General features: G+C 37.6%; 1 protein-coding gene across 1 annotated transcript in view; it reads right to left on the bottom strand.

Moving 5' to 3' along the window:
• Positions 1-14,678, bottom strand: part of LOC134803352 (uncharacterized) — an 86,920-nt gene that overhangs the window by 7,785 nt on the left and 64,457 nt on the right. Inside the window, exons 11-12 of the mRNA XM_063776152.1 lie at positions 11,895-12,012; positions 10,327-10,403 (exon numbers count right to left, since the gene is read on the bottom strand). Coding sequence (XP_063632222.1) covers positions 10,327-10,403; positions 11,895-12,012 — 195 coding nt within the window. The remainder of the gene's footprint in view (positions 1-10,326; positions 10,404-11,894; positions 12,013-14,678) is intronic.

Below are 14,678 nucleotides of genomic sequence, written 5' to 3'. Positions count from 1 at the left end.
GTGAGTCAATGATATATGAATATATGTGAATCCATGTATTTTTGTATTAAATGAGTAATAGTGAGTAACTGACATGAGTCCATGTATTGATATAGTAAATGAGTAACAGTGAGTCAATGACATGTAAGTCCATGTATTGATCTATTAAGTGAGTAACAGTGAGTTAATGACATGTTAGTCCATGTATTGATGTAAGGAGTAACAGTGAGACTATGATATATGTGTATCCATATATTTTTGTATTAAATGAGTAACAGTGAGACATGTGAGCCATATAATGAAGCATTGTGATTAACAGTGAGTCAATGACATGTGAATCCATGTATTGATGTATTAAGTATCAGTGAGTCAATGACATGTGAACCCATGTATTGATGTATTAGATGAGTATCAGTGAGTCCATGTAATGATGCATTAAGTGATTAAAAGTGAGCCAATGACATGTGAATCCATGAATTAAGTATCAGTGAGTCAATGACATGTGAACCCATGTATTGATGTATTAAATGAGTAACAGTGAGTCAATGGCATGTGAATCTGAATCCATGTATTGATGTCGTTTATAAGTAACAGTGAGTCAATAACATGTGAATGCGTGTATTGATGTAACAGTGAGTCAATAACATGTGAATGCGTGTATTGATGTAACAGTGAGTCAATGACATGTGAATGCATGCATTGATGTAGTTTGTAAGAAACAGTGAGTCAATAACATGTGAAGGCATGTATTGATGTAGTTTATAAGAGTGAGTCATTGCAGGCATGGGAAGAATGCCTGTAGTGATGTAGTTCATAAGTTGAGTAATGTAGATTTTATTGTTTTGTTGTGCATTAAGTTTATGTAATGTGGATTATTTATGTTTAACTCTTTAAAACGCAGAGACGCGTTGTACCCCAGGATTGGCCGAATATTAGCATTTTATATTTTGTACTAGTTTTATATTATGTATATAGTATTATTCCAAGCTTAACAACGTAACGGCTTAATAAAACAATATGGCTAATACAGTGTACCAACACAAGATGATTGTAATGACAGTTATTGAAAGCCCGCCAAAAGTATACTTTTTAAGCGCATAGGGCTGATATATGTTATCTGTGACTCTTAGCTTTTTCCTGTCAACTTGTGAAGGATTACTGCTAAAATGAGAAACCAGCTTTGTAAAACTAATATTAATTATAAACCTGTCAAGAAGAACATCGTCTTTATATTTGAAAGCAGTATATGAATCCCCAGAACGAGGCTCACAGGGTGGGCTATCACAACATTACAACATCGGGACTATAAGTAGTCATAGAAAAACCACCGCACCGCCGCACCGGGGGTTAGACAAGCGCAGCGCAGATAGCTGCCGCACCGGCGGAAAGTCAAATACGGCCAAATGCTCCCCGTAACGCAGCGAATGTGTTTAGTAACATAATAGGTTAGCTGAGTTGCACCAGCTGTGGTCACGGAAAGACTGACGTCCCAACAAATGTCAACAGAGATATTAATAAAACACCACTAAACTACCCGAAATTAGTTTATAAAAATGTTTGGGGTAGACAAAGAAATTGCAGCTACCCGTTAAAGTTTAATGTTTATTGTCCACGGCACGACCTATGATCTTTTATATGTAGATATGCCATACACTAACACCACTAACATATCAAGCGAAAAAAATGATGCTAACCAATGCTGCCAACGTCACGGCAGCATCAGTTACAATTTGTTTACAACTTCATACGCAAATGCGTAAAAGAGACGGCACAATTAAAAGAATACCTAAGTAAAAAAGAGACGGCTAGTGTTTGTCACTTGCGCGTGAATTTGGTAAATCAGTGATACCCACGGACGTAGAGAGTAAACTGGATAGTGTACACTGGCCAAAAAGTGTGTCCACATGAGAGGTCAAACCTGAGCCCTCCATCTCTTTCTAATTAGGGTGACCATAAGTCATATGAATGTGGGATATTAGCATAAGATGGAATGTATAGTTTGGCCAGGATCTTTTCTCATTCGTGCATAATTAGAGAGAATCATACTGTATTTTCCCTATGCTAGTATAATTGCTCCAGAAAAGAGATGGATATAGTTTTTTTCTCTTCTGTAAAACGCTTCACACAACCTTACTTAATTTAGTCGTGATAAAGCTTTTAGTCGTTATAAAAGCTGTTACAGATGGGATGGGCGTATTGGATCGGGTTATTCCCACTAGTTACCACCAAGTTCTTACCAGTGGTAACTACTGGAAATTTTTTTCCCACCTTTTACCACTCGTAACTACTGGGAAAAAAAAATCCCACTAGTTACCAGCAACTCGGCTTGGTGGTAACTACTGGAAATTTTTATTCCCAGTAGTTACCACTGGTAAAAGGTGGGATTTTTTTTTCCCCAGTAGTTACCACCAAAATATTGTCAGAATTGAATACTAATAAAAACAGTATAAATAGTATAGTATAAATGTAGTTTGCTGTAATAAATAATTGTGTCAGTTAGTGATTCAGTAAACTGCTTTAAAAGTGATCAAAAATATTAAAACAGTTTTACCGGTATAAGTGTAAAGACTAAAATAGAAAAGTCTCATTCTAGTTAAGTAGAAATTAACTTATTATCCGGATTAAATTATCTTATTAACTGTGAATTGAATTACATATTTATACAAATGAGCAAACAAATCAGTCAAAAACCGACAGAACCGATTTCGTTTTATTATTTACAGCTGTAGCGGAGTTTTACTTTTAGCCCCCATTCGCACGACAGCTTTTTCAACGCGCGTTAAAAAAGCGCTTGAATCTGTCCGCACTCTAATTTCGACTTAACGTCCAAGGCTTAAAGTCGAAAATCCAACAACGCTTGATAAAAAGCGCCACCGCTGTCGTGTGAATAAATACACACGTATCCATTTGTGTCATTCAAACGCTTTTTTAACGCGCGTTGAAAAAGCTGTCGTGTGAATGGGGGCTTAGGGGGATGTAATGATAACCTCGCTACATGGATCTCTAATATATATAGCACAGTATAAGATAGCTACTGCACTGACCATGAATCAACACTCGATGGGCGCACAATTCCATCTCCTCTCAATCTCGTAGGTATCTCTTGTTATGAATGTAACCTCAACTCTCTCAGGGAAAATTAGAAGGGCCCCAAGTCCCGTGGCTCATATCGGTGGATGCACGGCACAACTGAATCTCCACAACACAGGAGAACTCATCGTGCATCCCGCAACTCATATATTCTCATAAACTCAGAATCTCATATATCTCTCTACTCATAATATGCGATGAGTACTGAGGTGGGGACCATGTGGTCCCCGACGAGCCTCCACAACAACCCCTACAGCTCATCCATCAGCCTCCATAAAGAAACCTCCAGTAACTCAAACCGATAAACTCTAGCCACCTCACTTGTTACATTCAAACTCGAGCTACACACAAAGAATATCAGACAATTCTTCAACTCAGATAGATCTCAAGGTCGTCGCTAATTCAAGGTCACTGCAATATCCATATATATCAAAATATAGATATGTTTCGCTTACCAAGAGTCTCCTGTACGTGATGCACGCGCCACGGCGTCACACCACCTCTTACGTACCAGAAATTCAGACGACCTCTCTCAACTTGTCTCAACTCGGTTCCCGCCATCTTCCTCCCTGTCACACATGACACTGCCGACCTCCATCGCCAGTGTTACCAGTGAAAGTATGCTAAGAGTGACAGATAAGATACATACCACAATGACAGTCTTCGCGATCACCGCGACAACAGCTATGTACTTCATTTCGTTCTATTATAACATGACGCAGAGCTGGAATATGTAGGTATTCATAATTTGTAGTCAGACTAAATAATTAAAGGGCATGGTTGTTATTAAAACCGCTTAGGGCGCGCTGGCTGCTCGGACTAACCAGCATAGGCTCGCATTCCAATTACGCTCGGGTAGTACATCGCTCGGTCATGTTACGCTGGTTAGCTCGATTGCTTAAACACCCACGCTTGCGGGATGGTAATAACACTCTACCAGAGGGGCATCAGGTACTACTCGTACACTTCTTTTTTTGTAGGTATTTCGTTCGCATTCGCACGCCATCGCCATCAGAATCAGATAAAGTACATAATTATTATTTTACTCTTTGTCTGAATTTTGCTCTAAGCCTCACGCCCTCTTGCCCCTTCGTCGTACTCAATTTAACCCTTAAATGCATGATTTTTTTCTTTTTGCCCGAAATTTATGTATGTATCACATAATTGTTTGTATATTCTAGGAAAAATAGTAAAAAAAATATAACTTCGATTTTCACTGCGAAATCAGTGTTAGAAGTTGAATTGGCTAAATCATATTTATGTAAATATGTAATTTTCAGTAATATATAAATGTCATTTTTTACTACCATTAGAAAGGTACACTATTTGTGATATACCTATGATAAAGTTTTTAAATATAAAATAATTACATACCCCGAAAAAACCGTTCAAAATCACATACTAAAATTATCAACTTGTGGATTTTTCCAAGTTTGCCGACTTTTCGTCTTAAAACGAATGTAATTTTTATAAATTAAAAATATTGCGTAAATTTAACCCTTAAATCAGTATTCTATTACTTGACGTTTGGCATAAAGGTGCGTGCAAGAACGTAAGCCTTTTTATTTTAAAACTGTGAGCTGTCTAATGGTTTGTAGACATTTGGCAACACTATGCATTTAAGGGTTAAGAAAATTTATGTGATTTGAATTACTTACACGTTCTTCCAATAAACATATTTTCCAAAAGAATAAAAGTTAAATACAAAAAAAGGAGTGTTCGAATAGTTCCTGATGCCCCTCTGGTAGTGTTATTACCATCCCGCTAGCGTGGGTGTTTAAGCAATCGAGCCAACCAGCGTAACATGACCGAGCGATGTACTACCCGAGCGTAATTGGAATGCGAGCCTATGCTGGTTAGTCCGAGCAGCCAGCCCATCCGAAGCGCGCCCTAAGCGGTTTTAATAACAACCATGCCCTTTAATTATTTAGTCTGACTACAAATTATGAATACCTACATATTCCAGCTCTACATCGTGTTATAATAGAACGAAATGAAGTACATAGCTGTAAATAATAAAACGAAATCAGTTCTGTCGGTTTTTGACTGATTTGTTTCTTCGTTTGTATAAATATGTAATTCAATTTACAGTTAATAAGATAAATTTAATCCGGATAATAAATTAATTTCTACTTAACTAGAGTGAGACTTATATTTTAGTTTTAACACTTATACCGGTAAAACTGTTTTAATATTTTTGATCACTTTTAAAGTAGTTTACTGAATCACTAACTGACACATGATTATTTATTACAGCACGCTACATTTATATTATACTATTTATACTGTTTTTATTAGTATCCAATTCTAACAATATTTTGGTGCTAACTACTGGGAAAAAAAAAATCCCACCTTTTACCCACCTTTTTGTGGTAAAAGGTGGGAAAAAAATTCCCAGTAGTTACCACTGGTAAGAACTTGGTGGTAACTAGTGGGAATAACCCATTGGATCGCGATCAATGCGATCATGGTTGATTGTGAGGAAGGTGGTCCGCCGTACGTCCATCGTACGTATTGGGTGAAAACCAGCGTAGTATCTTACAGACACTGCTTATGCTGAGCGGCATCCTATTTGGTGTATGTTTACTGTATTGTTAACTTTATGTTGTACTTACCGTAATGTAGGTATGTTTTGTACGCCAAATAAATATTTTCTATTTCTATTTATTTCTATCAAAGACAGCTATAAGAGAGAGCGAGACAGATATCCAGGGTCGGGTAAAACGTTGTAGTTGTACTTGGTAATTCGCAAATCGTATCGATTAAAAACGCTGCCTTCGGTCGTGTTTTAATTTATCACCACTCGTTGCGAATTTAATTCCTACTTTCAACACTTGCAACGCAAATAAATTTATATTATTACTATGCCCACTGGTTATCGATACTAGTCATTTTGTCAAGCCCTAGCGTAGCGTAACAATTTATGTTTTTACACGAAATTATCTTGATTATTGACTAAAATGATAAAATATTAGCACACGACGAAATAAAAACTTACATTTAACTGTGTAACCCGGCATTCCACACTATTTATGCTCTTCATAATTCATAATTTAACAAAATACCTATCACTATCAATATCATAGTCATGGTGTGTTAATATACGTGATGACTTCCCTTTTGCATACTTTAGCTATTCTTTAAGCGTAAGCGTCATCGTAGATCTGTAATTGGAACAACATTTTCAAATTTGCCGCTTTTGTATACTGACGGAAATGTCGGCCCAACCTATATAGAATCGATTACATATATATATAAATAGTTAGAATTAACGTTCCAGTAATTAAATATTATGTATAAATATGAGTCTGTAATGTCCAAGGACTTCGGATTTAATTTTTGGCAATTATGTAGCTCTCATTACGTGAACCGAATAATTAAACATGCCGAAATAAGTATATCTTTATTTATTTATTAGTATACTATTTAGGTAAAGTTATTATTACATTAAGTATGAAATAACAATTTTGTAAGACCGATCCAAATCGTACCGACATCATGGTCACCCTAATCGTCATCAAGTTGGGGATACCAATTAATATTCAAAGTTACTACAATTTCTACCATATTCAATTTACTGTTTTTTTTGTTGCGCACATACTTGGCTTAATCAGTTAATAATATTAACATCATAATAATTAACAAATTACTTAAAAGATATCAGAACTGTAATTGGAATATAGCACTAAAATAGTATAAGAAGGTAATGAATTTCAGTAGTATATTGATATAATTTCTACCACAATAGTATCTTTTTAACATTGGCAACATGTGCGAGTGAGACACAGGGCTCGGGTTTTTCTATCTCATGTGGACCGTTTTCTCTAGTCTGGTACGAACAACATTCTGTCTCGGTGATAAGGTTCAAATTAGTATGGCAAAAAACTGACAACTCGCTCCAGTTTAAACAATATAACTTCATGGTGATACCACCATAACACGACGGCAAATAGTGGAGATGGCGCGAACCGTAAAACTTATTAAGAAAAAAAATATCAAAGAATAAGATGTTTGACAGAAGGTGCAAATCATTTTAGTGCAGTTCTATGTAGTAATGTACTCGCTACCGAAGTAAAAAGTTTTCACATTTAGTTATGTAAATAAAATATATTATATACTTATCATTGTTACTTTTGTAACAAAAAAAATTTGGCTGGTTCAGTACGCAGAGTATGTATGTATGGTGGTTAAAATTTCACCCCGTATTTTTATATTTTATATGTACTGGATTCTACCTATTTCGTGAATACTATTAATAACATTCACCTTCCCTTTGATAAAGTGATATATACTGGTACTAGCACAGTTCATACGCAAATGTAAATAAAGCGGTAAAAATATATAATATGTAACTATGTAAATAAACAATATTCCTTTCCACGAAACCGAGTTAAAAAAAAAGCAAATTCAATAACAACAAAACCTTTTATTTTACTAACAATTTTATGTTATAATAATTGTTATTGTGTGAGAAAATGAAATGCCTAAAAAAAATACTTTTGTAAAATAATTTTGTAGTAATCTTTGTATAAACAGCAATATAGGTACCTATTTACTTAATTGACGCGACCCGGACAATAATAATCTTTAATTTGCCAATTGTTGTAGTTAATTACAAGAAAAAACTTATTTGTACGACAAGCACCAAACAATGAATGCAACTTACCATGACACCTCTGCTATGATAATCTATGTACGCAGTTGGTGCGTCCTTGTCATTCTCGCTGATAAGAACATAAACTTATCTCTTTCTGTCAGCCGGCGAAAATGGCGGCCAGCTTTATTTCTTTCAAGATTAAACCGAAGAAAAACGGATTATTTCAGCTTTTACTTACGAATGATATGTGACGCCGTCAATTTTTTTGCGCTTCCGCGGATAATTTGAGCATTTCAACATAACGCAGGTCGGCATTTTGTTGCTTAATACACGTTATTTGTGGAAAAGTATTAACCGGTGTACACTTCGCGCTTGCGTCAGGCAGACTGAGACAAACTCGTACACATGACACGAGGTGAGTGCTTCAATTTTGGAACGTGTATAACACATATTCATATAAAAGATCATAGGGCACGACACGCAACACTCACAGTATCCGTACATTGGTCCGAAGATATATCCGCTGGTTTCAACATTTGAATCACTGGTCCCCAAGTAGACGATAATTTGTACCCGTCCTCTCGGTTGAAATTTTTAGGGTGTTTTTTAATTTCAATCGCCTCTCTCACGATCCGCGGATAATATAGTGTCGCTCCCCTAAACACCCTAAAAATTTCAACCGAGAGGACGGGTAAAAATTATCGTCTACTTGGGGACCAGTGATTCAAATGTTGAAACCAGCGGATATATCTTCGAACCAGTGTACGGATACTGTGAGTGTTGCGTGTCGTGCCGTGGACAATAAACATTAAACTTTAACGGGTAGCTGCAATTTCTTTGTCTACCCCAAACATTTTTATAAACTAATTTCGGGTAGTTTAGTGGTGTTTTATTAATATCTCTGTTGACATTTGTTGGGACGTCAGTCTTTCCGTGACCACAGCTGGTGCAACTCAGCTGAAACGTCGGAATTAAAGGTAAACACAATGAAATTATATCGCGGTAGACCCGTTTGTGCAATTAAATATGTGTACAAAACGCGAGAGTTTAAAGTGTTATAATAGGTTAGACTAAAAATTCTGATACTACGTTGTAGGGACGGCCACTTGTATGCGAATATGTCTGCGTTTTGGACTGTAGGTATGAAGTTATTTAGTAATTCTATTGCTCAGTACGTGGGTGAAACCAATTGATAGCCAAAGACGTCATCTGACGCGTGCAGCTGCAGCCTTTAACGCCTATCAACTTTCGTACATTCCAAAAAGGGGTTGTGCACAAATCCCGCGAGGTGTTTTCGGCTACTTTTTGACCCCTCCCTCCCCCTTGGTGATATTTGTTGAGGTTTTTGGCTACCCACCTTCCCCACATAACCTCACGTGTATTTTTATGAAATTTTCTATCCGACCGGTCAAGGCCACGCGCTCCAAAATTTCGTAAAATAGACTCGCTATTTTGAAGTGCGGAGTGAAGATTTACCTATGTTTAATGAAACCGAGAAAAAGTATCTACTCATGTAGTAGGTATATTTTCTTAGTTTCGTTCCCTGTAGAAAAATACACGTGAGGTCTCCTTATACCCCCCTCCCCCAACGTGATCTGTCGTGATTTTTTCGTGACCCACCCCCCCCTATCGAACCTCGCGTGATTTGTGCACAAGCGCTCATGGTCTAATAAAACATGGTCTTCCATTCCCAGAGTGACACGCGATTACGTCACAATAACATTGCCACTTTATTTCAACATAACATGTTACATGGGTACATTATACCTATGGTTAATAAGTTAAAATATTTCTTTATAATTTTATAATTTTCATTTATATGTATTTTAGCTTAAATTTTACAATAACACGTCATTTTTAATTACTCGTTAGCAATATCTTCCGATTCACGAAAGAAATTTCAGACTTTCGGGTAATTCTGTTTATACTACTGGCAACACAGGATAGCGCTGTGGACATTTGACAATTCGGATCTAGATAACTTCATGCCCTGACCGTCATCCTTGTCGAACGCGTGTTAATTGTTATTTCCTTCTCGCTCAGTGTCAGCAGTCGCAGAGTTTTCCAAACTTTTCACGTCGTAAGCTTGGTAATTAATGTTTTGTTACGAAAATGGTTGGCTGTTCTATTCGGAACTGTAAGAGTAGGAGTAAAAAGGGCAGTATAATCAGATTTTATACGTTTCCGAATAATGAATCCGTAGCCAATGAATGAAATGAAAAAAATCGTTTGTAATCAACTCCAGAAGAAATTAAAACGAAAATTGCTTAAAGTGTCGAACACCGTTTATTGATTAACTGTGAATTAGTTTTTCAAACGTTTGTCTTGTATAGATAAATAAAGTTTAATTTAATACATTAGATTTGTTTTATTTTACTATGTTTCTACATGAATAACTTAAAATTAATGCCGTTAAAATAATTTTCACCGTTGGTTAAAATTCTCCCACATTTCAAAGTTTGAGAACCTGTAAACAGCATGATGACGTAGGCGCGTGTCAGTTAGGTCATACGCGAATCTCGGAATGGAGTACCAGGCGGAGTATATTATTATACCATGCAAGCGCTTAGGTTTACAATGACGCGCCGCACACGGCAGGCGTGTGAGGCGTGGCGTTTAAAGGGTTAAAAAGCGGGTTTTACTGTAACTTAACTACGTACCCTATCCATTTCGTCATTTAGGCATTCCCACAGAAGTTGGCCTCTCGCGCATAATTGATCATTCTCAGCCCCGTTCACTGTAAAGACGTATCCAGATTAGTAAATTTTTCGCCAATCTGATTAAATTGCCCGATCGAATCAGGAGGTGCGGGCACAATCGGCAATTTGGCTCGCTGATTCGATTGCCCGATCAGATCAGGAGGTGCGGACACAAATATGCCAATTTTCGAAGCTAGTATCTATGGAATGCTAGGATCTGTACGTGCGTTTGGTTATGGTTCTAAAATTGGTGATTAAATTGTGTACGTGTGGACGCTAGATGAGATTGGCGGCAATTATTTTCCTGATCAAATCGACCGATTTGATCAGGCCCGTCTGGATACCACTTAAATAAACACAATTTTTTTTTGGTTATCGCGATAGTTACTATTATAATAAAATTAAAATACTACATCCCGACGATTTGAACCGGTTTGATTTCCTCCTATAGTTCGTTTTTTTAGTAGAAAAAAGGTAAACAATCTTGACGTGTCTTTTTATTGAAAATGTTTGAAAAACGCTATTAAAAATTAGTTTATATTACTCGTGAAAGCAAAAGAATGTAAATCGTCCTTTATGACTTATAATTGTTACATATTTGCTGTGACTCATTTTTAAGAAGTGTTTTTAAAAAGATACGTCAAGATCGCTTACCTTCTTTCTAATGTTAAAAAAAGGACTATACCACAGAATAAACAATAGTACTACAGTTTGACAGCGGTTCAGGGTCGAATCATGCTGTCCCTTTCCAATAAATGACACTATCCCTTTCGGCTATTTAGGGTTGTCAAAATTCAAGCCATTATAGTTAGACCAAGAATAGTCTGCAGCAGATTTGATAGCCCACGCAGTGCAAGTGTTATATTAAACGTCAAACTTCTATGAAATTATGACGTATAAATGACACTTGCACTGCGTGGACTATCAAATCCGCTGCAGACTTTTTTTGGTCCGACTCTATCTTATGTGGTCGTGCACGCTAAGGGACGTCAAGTTGTGTCAACCCTAATAATTGCTCGGAGCAATGCTATGGCGAGCGGAGCCGAGTTTGGCCGAAGTCAGGAGTTTCGCAGCCCTGTCCGTACCGAGGAGTGTCGTCAAGCTCGCGTTGGCAGACCGGCGCAGACTGCGGGCCGCAGCTCTCCGCGCCCGATGCCTCGGTGCGCTACAACGCGATTGGTTGATGAGTTCGCATCACGCGCGCGATTTGTTGATGAGTTCGCATTACGCGCGCTATTGGTCGCAACTAGTTGCGTTAGACTGCACGATTGGCTGGAATTCGTGAGTAACACCGCTGAACTAGTACCATTGTTAGTGCCCGTAAAGCCCGTCCTTAGATATTATACGTCAATGATTATTGTGAAATGGTGGAAGCTCCTGACGACATTCCTCGGTACGGAGTGAAACATGAACATGTCACGTTTTTTGCCTTAACATTCATGAGTGACTAGTTTTAATAGATTTAATATTATATCTGTGACTCATCTAAAGGGAGTTTTGTTATTAAAAGTATAAATAAATATATTTACCACGGTAGCATTCTTCAGCCATTTGTTTTGCTTGATTTTCGGTGACCACTCCTATATCTACAGGGAACTTCATCCATTCTAACATTCTACTCTCGTCGTACCGTCCTGTGTCTGCTAACTGCAAAGTACAAGCTATAAGAAGCTAGAAGCAAATGTGTAAATTTTTGACAAGTGCGAGAGAGGCATTCCTCGCCTGCGCGGTACGGGGGCAACGGGGTAAGACGACTAAGGGCGGCGGGGAGGGTGCGGGCGCCGTACGCCTGCCGCCCGCACATTCCCCACCACCCTTAGTTGTCCCATTTAGTCTGACAATCATTTGTACGCGTTTTTTTAATCTTACGGTTACAAGTTCGATACCCGATTTACACATTGTACCCTTCAGGCATAAAATAATATTTTATAGAAAAAAACCGACTTCTCGAAATAGTTTGAAATGCCATATAAATTATTGGCTGGTATTTAACTGATCACCAGATATAGTAATCCAATTCGTCACCTATTTCTGGTAGCATGTTTCATTTCTGTAAGGGTCGCAGTTCTAACCTAACTTAACCCACGAAATCGAAATCGCCAAACTATGCGTCGTTAAAGAGTTCTGTTCTGATCATCATCAGCAGTTCCACTTCATCAAATGCGACAGTTTTTAATGAAAATGCTTGATTTTATGATGAAAATACAAAAATATCTATACGCATGCCTTTAAGATTTGAGGAGTTCCCTCGATAGCCTCGATTCCTCATGGATGCCATCATCAGAACTCGAGCTTGACAAAAATAGGGCTTATAACTTGCTTAACAAACATAACGAAGAAGACAAATCGCCAAACGTGAACTATGCGTCATTGTAGAGTTCCGTTCTGATCATCATCAGCAGTTCCACTTCATCAAATGTCACTTTTTTGAACTACCGGGGCGGGTTGCTAGTTCAATAATAAAGTGGACATGAACTTTTGCAGTGGGTGTACAGGAAGCTGCAGAATAGGGGATATTACGGCAAAGTTCTGCCGCCAGAGTGCAGCACTACCGCCTCTAGTAAATTCATAGAGTAACTTATACCTACTGCCTACTGTGCCTTAAACTGTTTTTCGACAAGTTTTCACAGACAATAAAATATGACATTGATGCATCAAGGCGGTTTGTTAACAAGGGCCGACCGCGAAATGCGAAAATCGAAATTTGTTATCTGCCTCTTTATGACTCTAATATGCAAGAGTGATAGAGAGGCAGAAAACGAACTTTCGACTACCGTGTTTCACGGTAGGCCATGTGATTGACCAAGTGACGCATGATGTGTCATTGTAATGTAAATGAGGTTTGTTTACTGTATGTGCTAGTGGTGCTACGAGTACCCAGTGGCGAGAAACTCTCTTACTACGAACAAACGTATAGCAAAGATATTTGTCATAATTAGTTCAGCGGCGTGGCATTGGCGGCAGCACTGTTGAAATGCCAACTTGACATTATGCGTATACGAGCGGCAACCATTTTGAAATACAAAATTGACATAATTCGTGTGCAAATTTTGCAAAATAATAACAGTTTTCTAAAGTTGAGTTTGCTTCTCCTGAGTTTTGTGGTGATTTGAAACAGACACCCGTACTGTTGTAAAATAGTACAATGGCCGGCTAAAACCGATATTGTGAAATATGCGGTGTCTGAGAAATCACTCGAGGAGAATTCTTTACCAGATTTCTCAAGGATGAACAGCGGTAAGTCTACAAGTTCCGAAATACAACTACCAGGGAACAAATCAAATTATTTTATTAAACATTTTGATTTTAGCCGCGTAACAAGCTAAAGACCGACCGAGACGCTGGTTCGAATCCGGTCTCCGCCACTCCGTAATAGGAGGAACAAGCACGTATTGCTCGCCCTAAATGTTATTTAGTTATTTATTTATTTAATAAAATACAGAGGTATTCTTAAAAATAGTCATAGCCCAGCAAAACTCAACAATGAGTTTGACTGTGGGGTCATCACTGTCTAGTTATCAAAGTTGTTGGTCAAATACTTCCCAGGCATTCAAAGATGACGTCTATTTCAATTTATAAATTCCTAAAAATGTTATTTGCTACTTATGCGGTGTATTATTTGAATTTGCTATGTTTGCTACCTGTAAGTCTCTTCTAATAGTTAGGGCACAGGGTAGGTACTTATTAGACCGACACAACCCACGTTGTTTATCATCATCGAATCTCTATAATCTCCATTTCTTTTTCAAATATGACCTTTTATTACTATAAAAGCTTACGTGTTATTCAATTTCATATTTTAGTTATCTGAAAGTAGTCCTGCATGAACCCAAATGTCGCAATCACTTTAAAGCACATACTTACTACTACTATCTTCCTCTTATGTTTGCAATACTTATTGATTTAATTTGCATCATTTGTGTCCCTCAATATTATGTATACAGTACACAATGAAAAGGAAGCTAAAACCACTTTGCTTACAGGTGTATAACTTGGGTTAGACAAGCTAGACTGGAAAAGAAGATCTCGTTCATTTACCCATAGAAAAGTTGCAGGAGATTCGTCACGTTTGTGGCGATCATTTTGAACGGAGAGACTTTGGCAAGACAGGAAATAAGCTACATGTCGAGCCATGCTCAATTGCTCAGTGTAGAGTTTCGTAGTTACGATTCTGTCAAAATAAGCCAAACGGGGGATATTCGTAAGTATCATGTAGGTACATTATAAATTACAGGGAGTACCTATTTGCAGCGCTTTGTACGTCTTTTTACTAAGAAAAAGGAGATTTTTAGTAATAACTCAAAAACGACTGG

This window comes from Cydia splendana, chromosome 26, assembly GCF_910591565.1.
Source record: "Cydia splendana chromosome 26, ilCydSple1.2, whole genome shotgun sequence".
Lineage (NCBI taxonomy): Eukaryota > Metazoa > Arthropoda > Insecta > Lepidoptera > Tortricidae > Cydia > Cydia splendana.
Note: the sequence above shows the minus strand (reverse complement) of the source record. Positions and strands in the feature narration are given on the sequence as shown.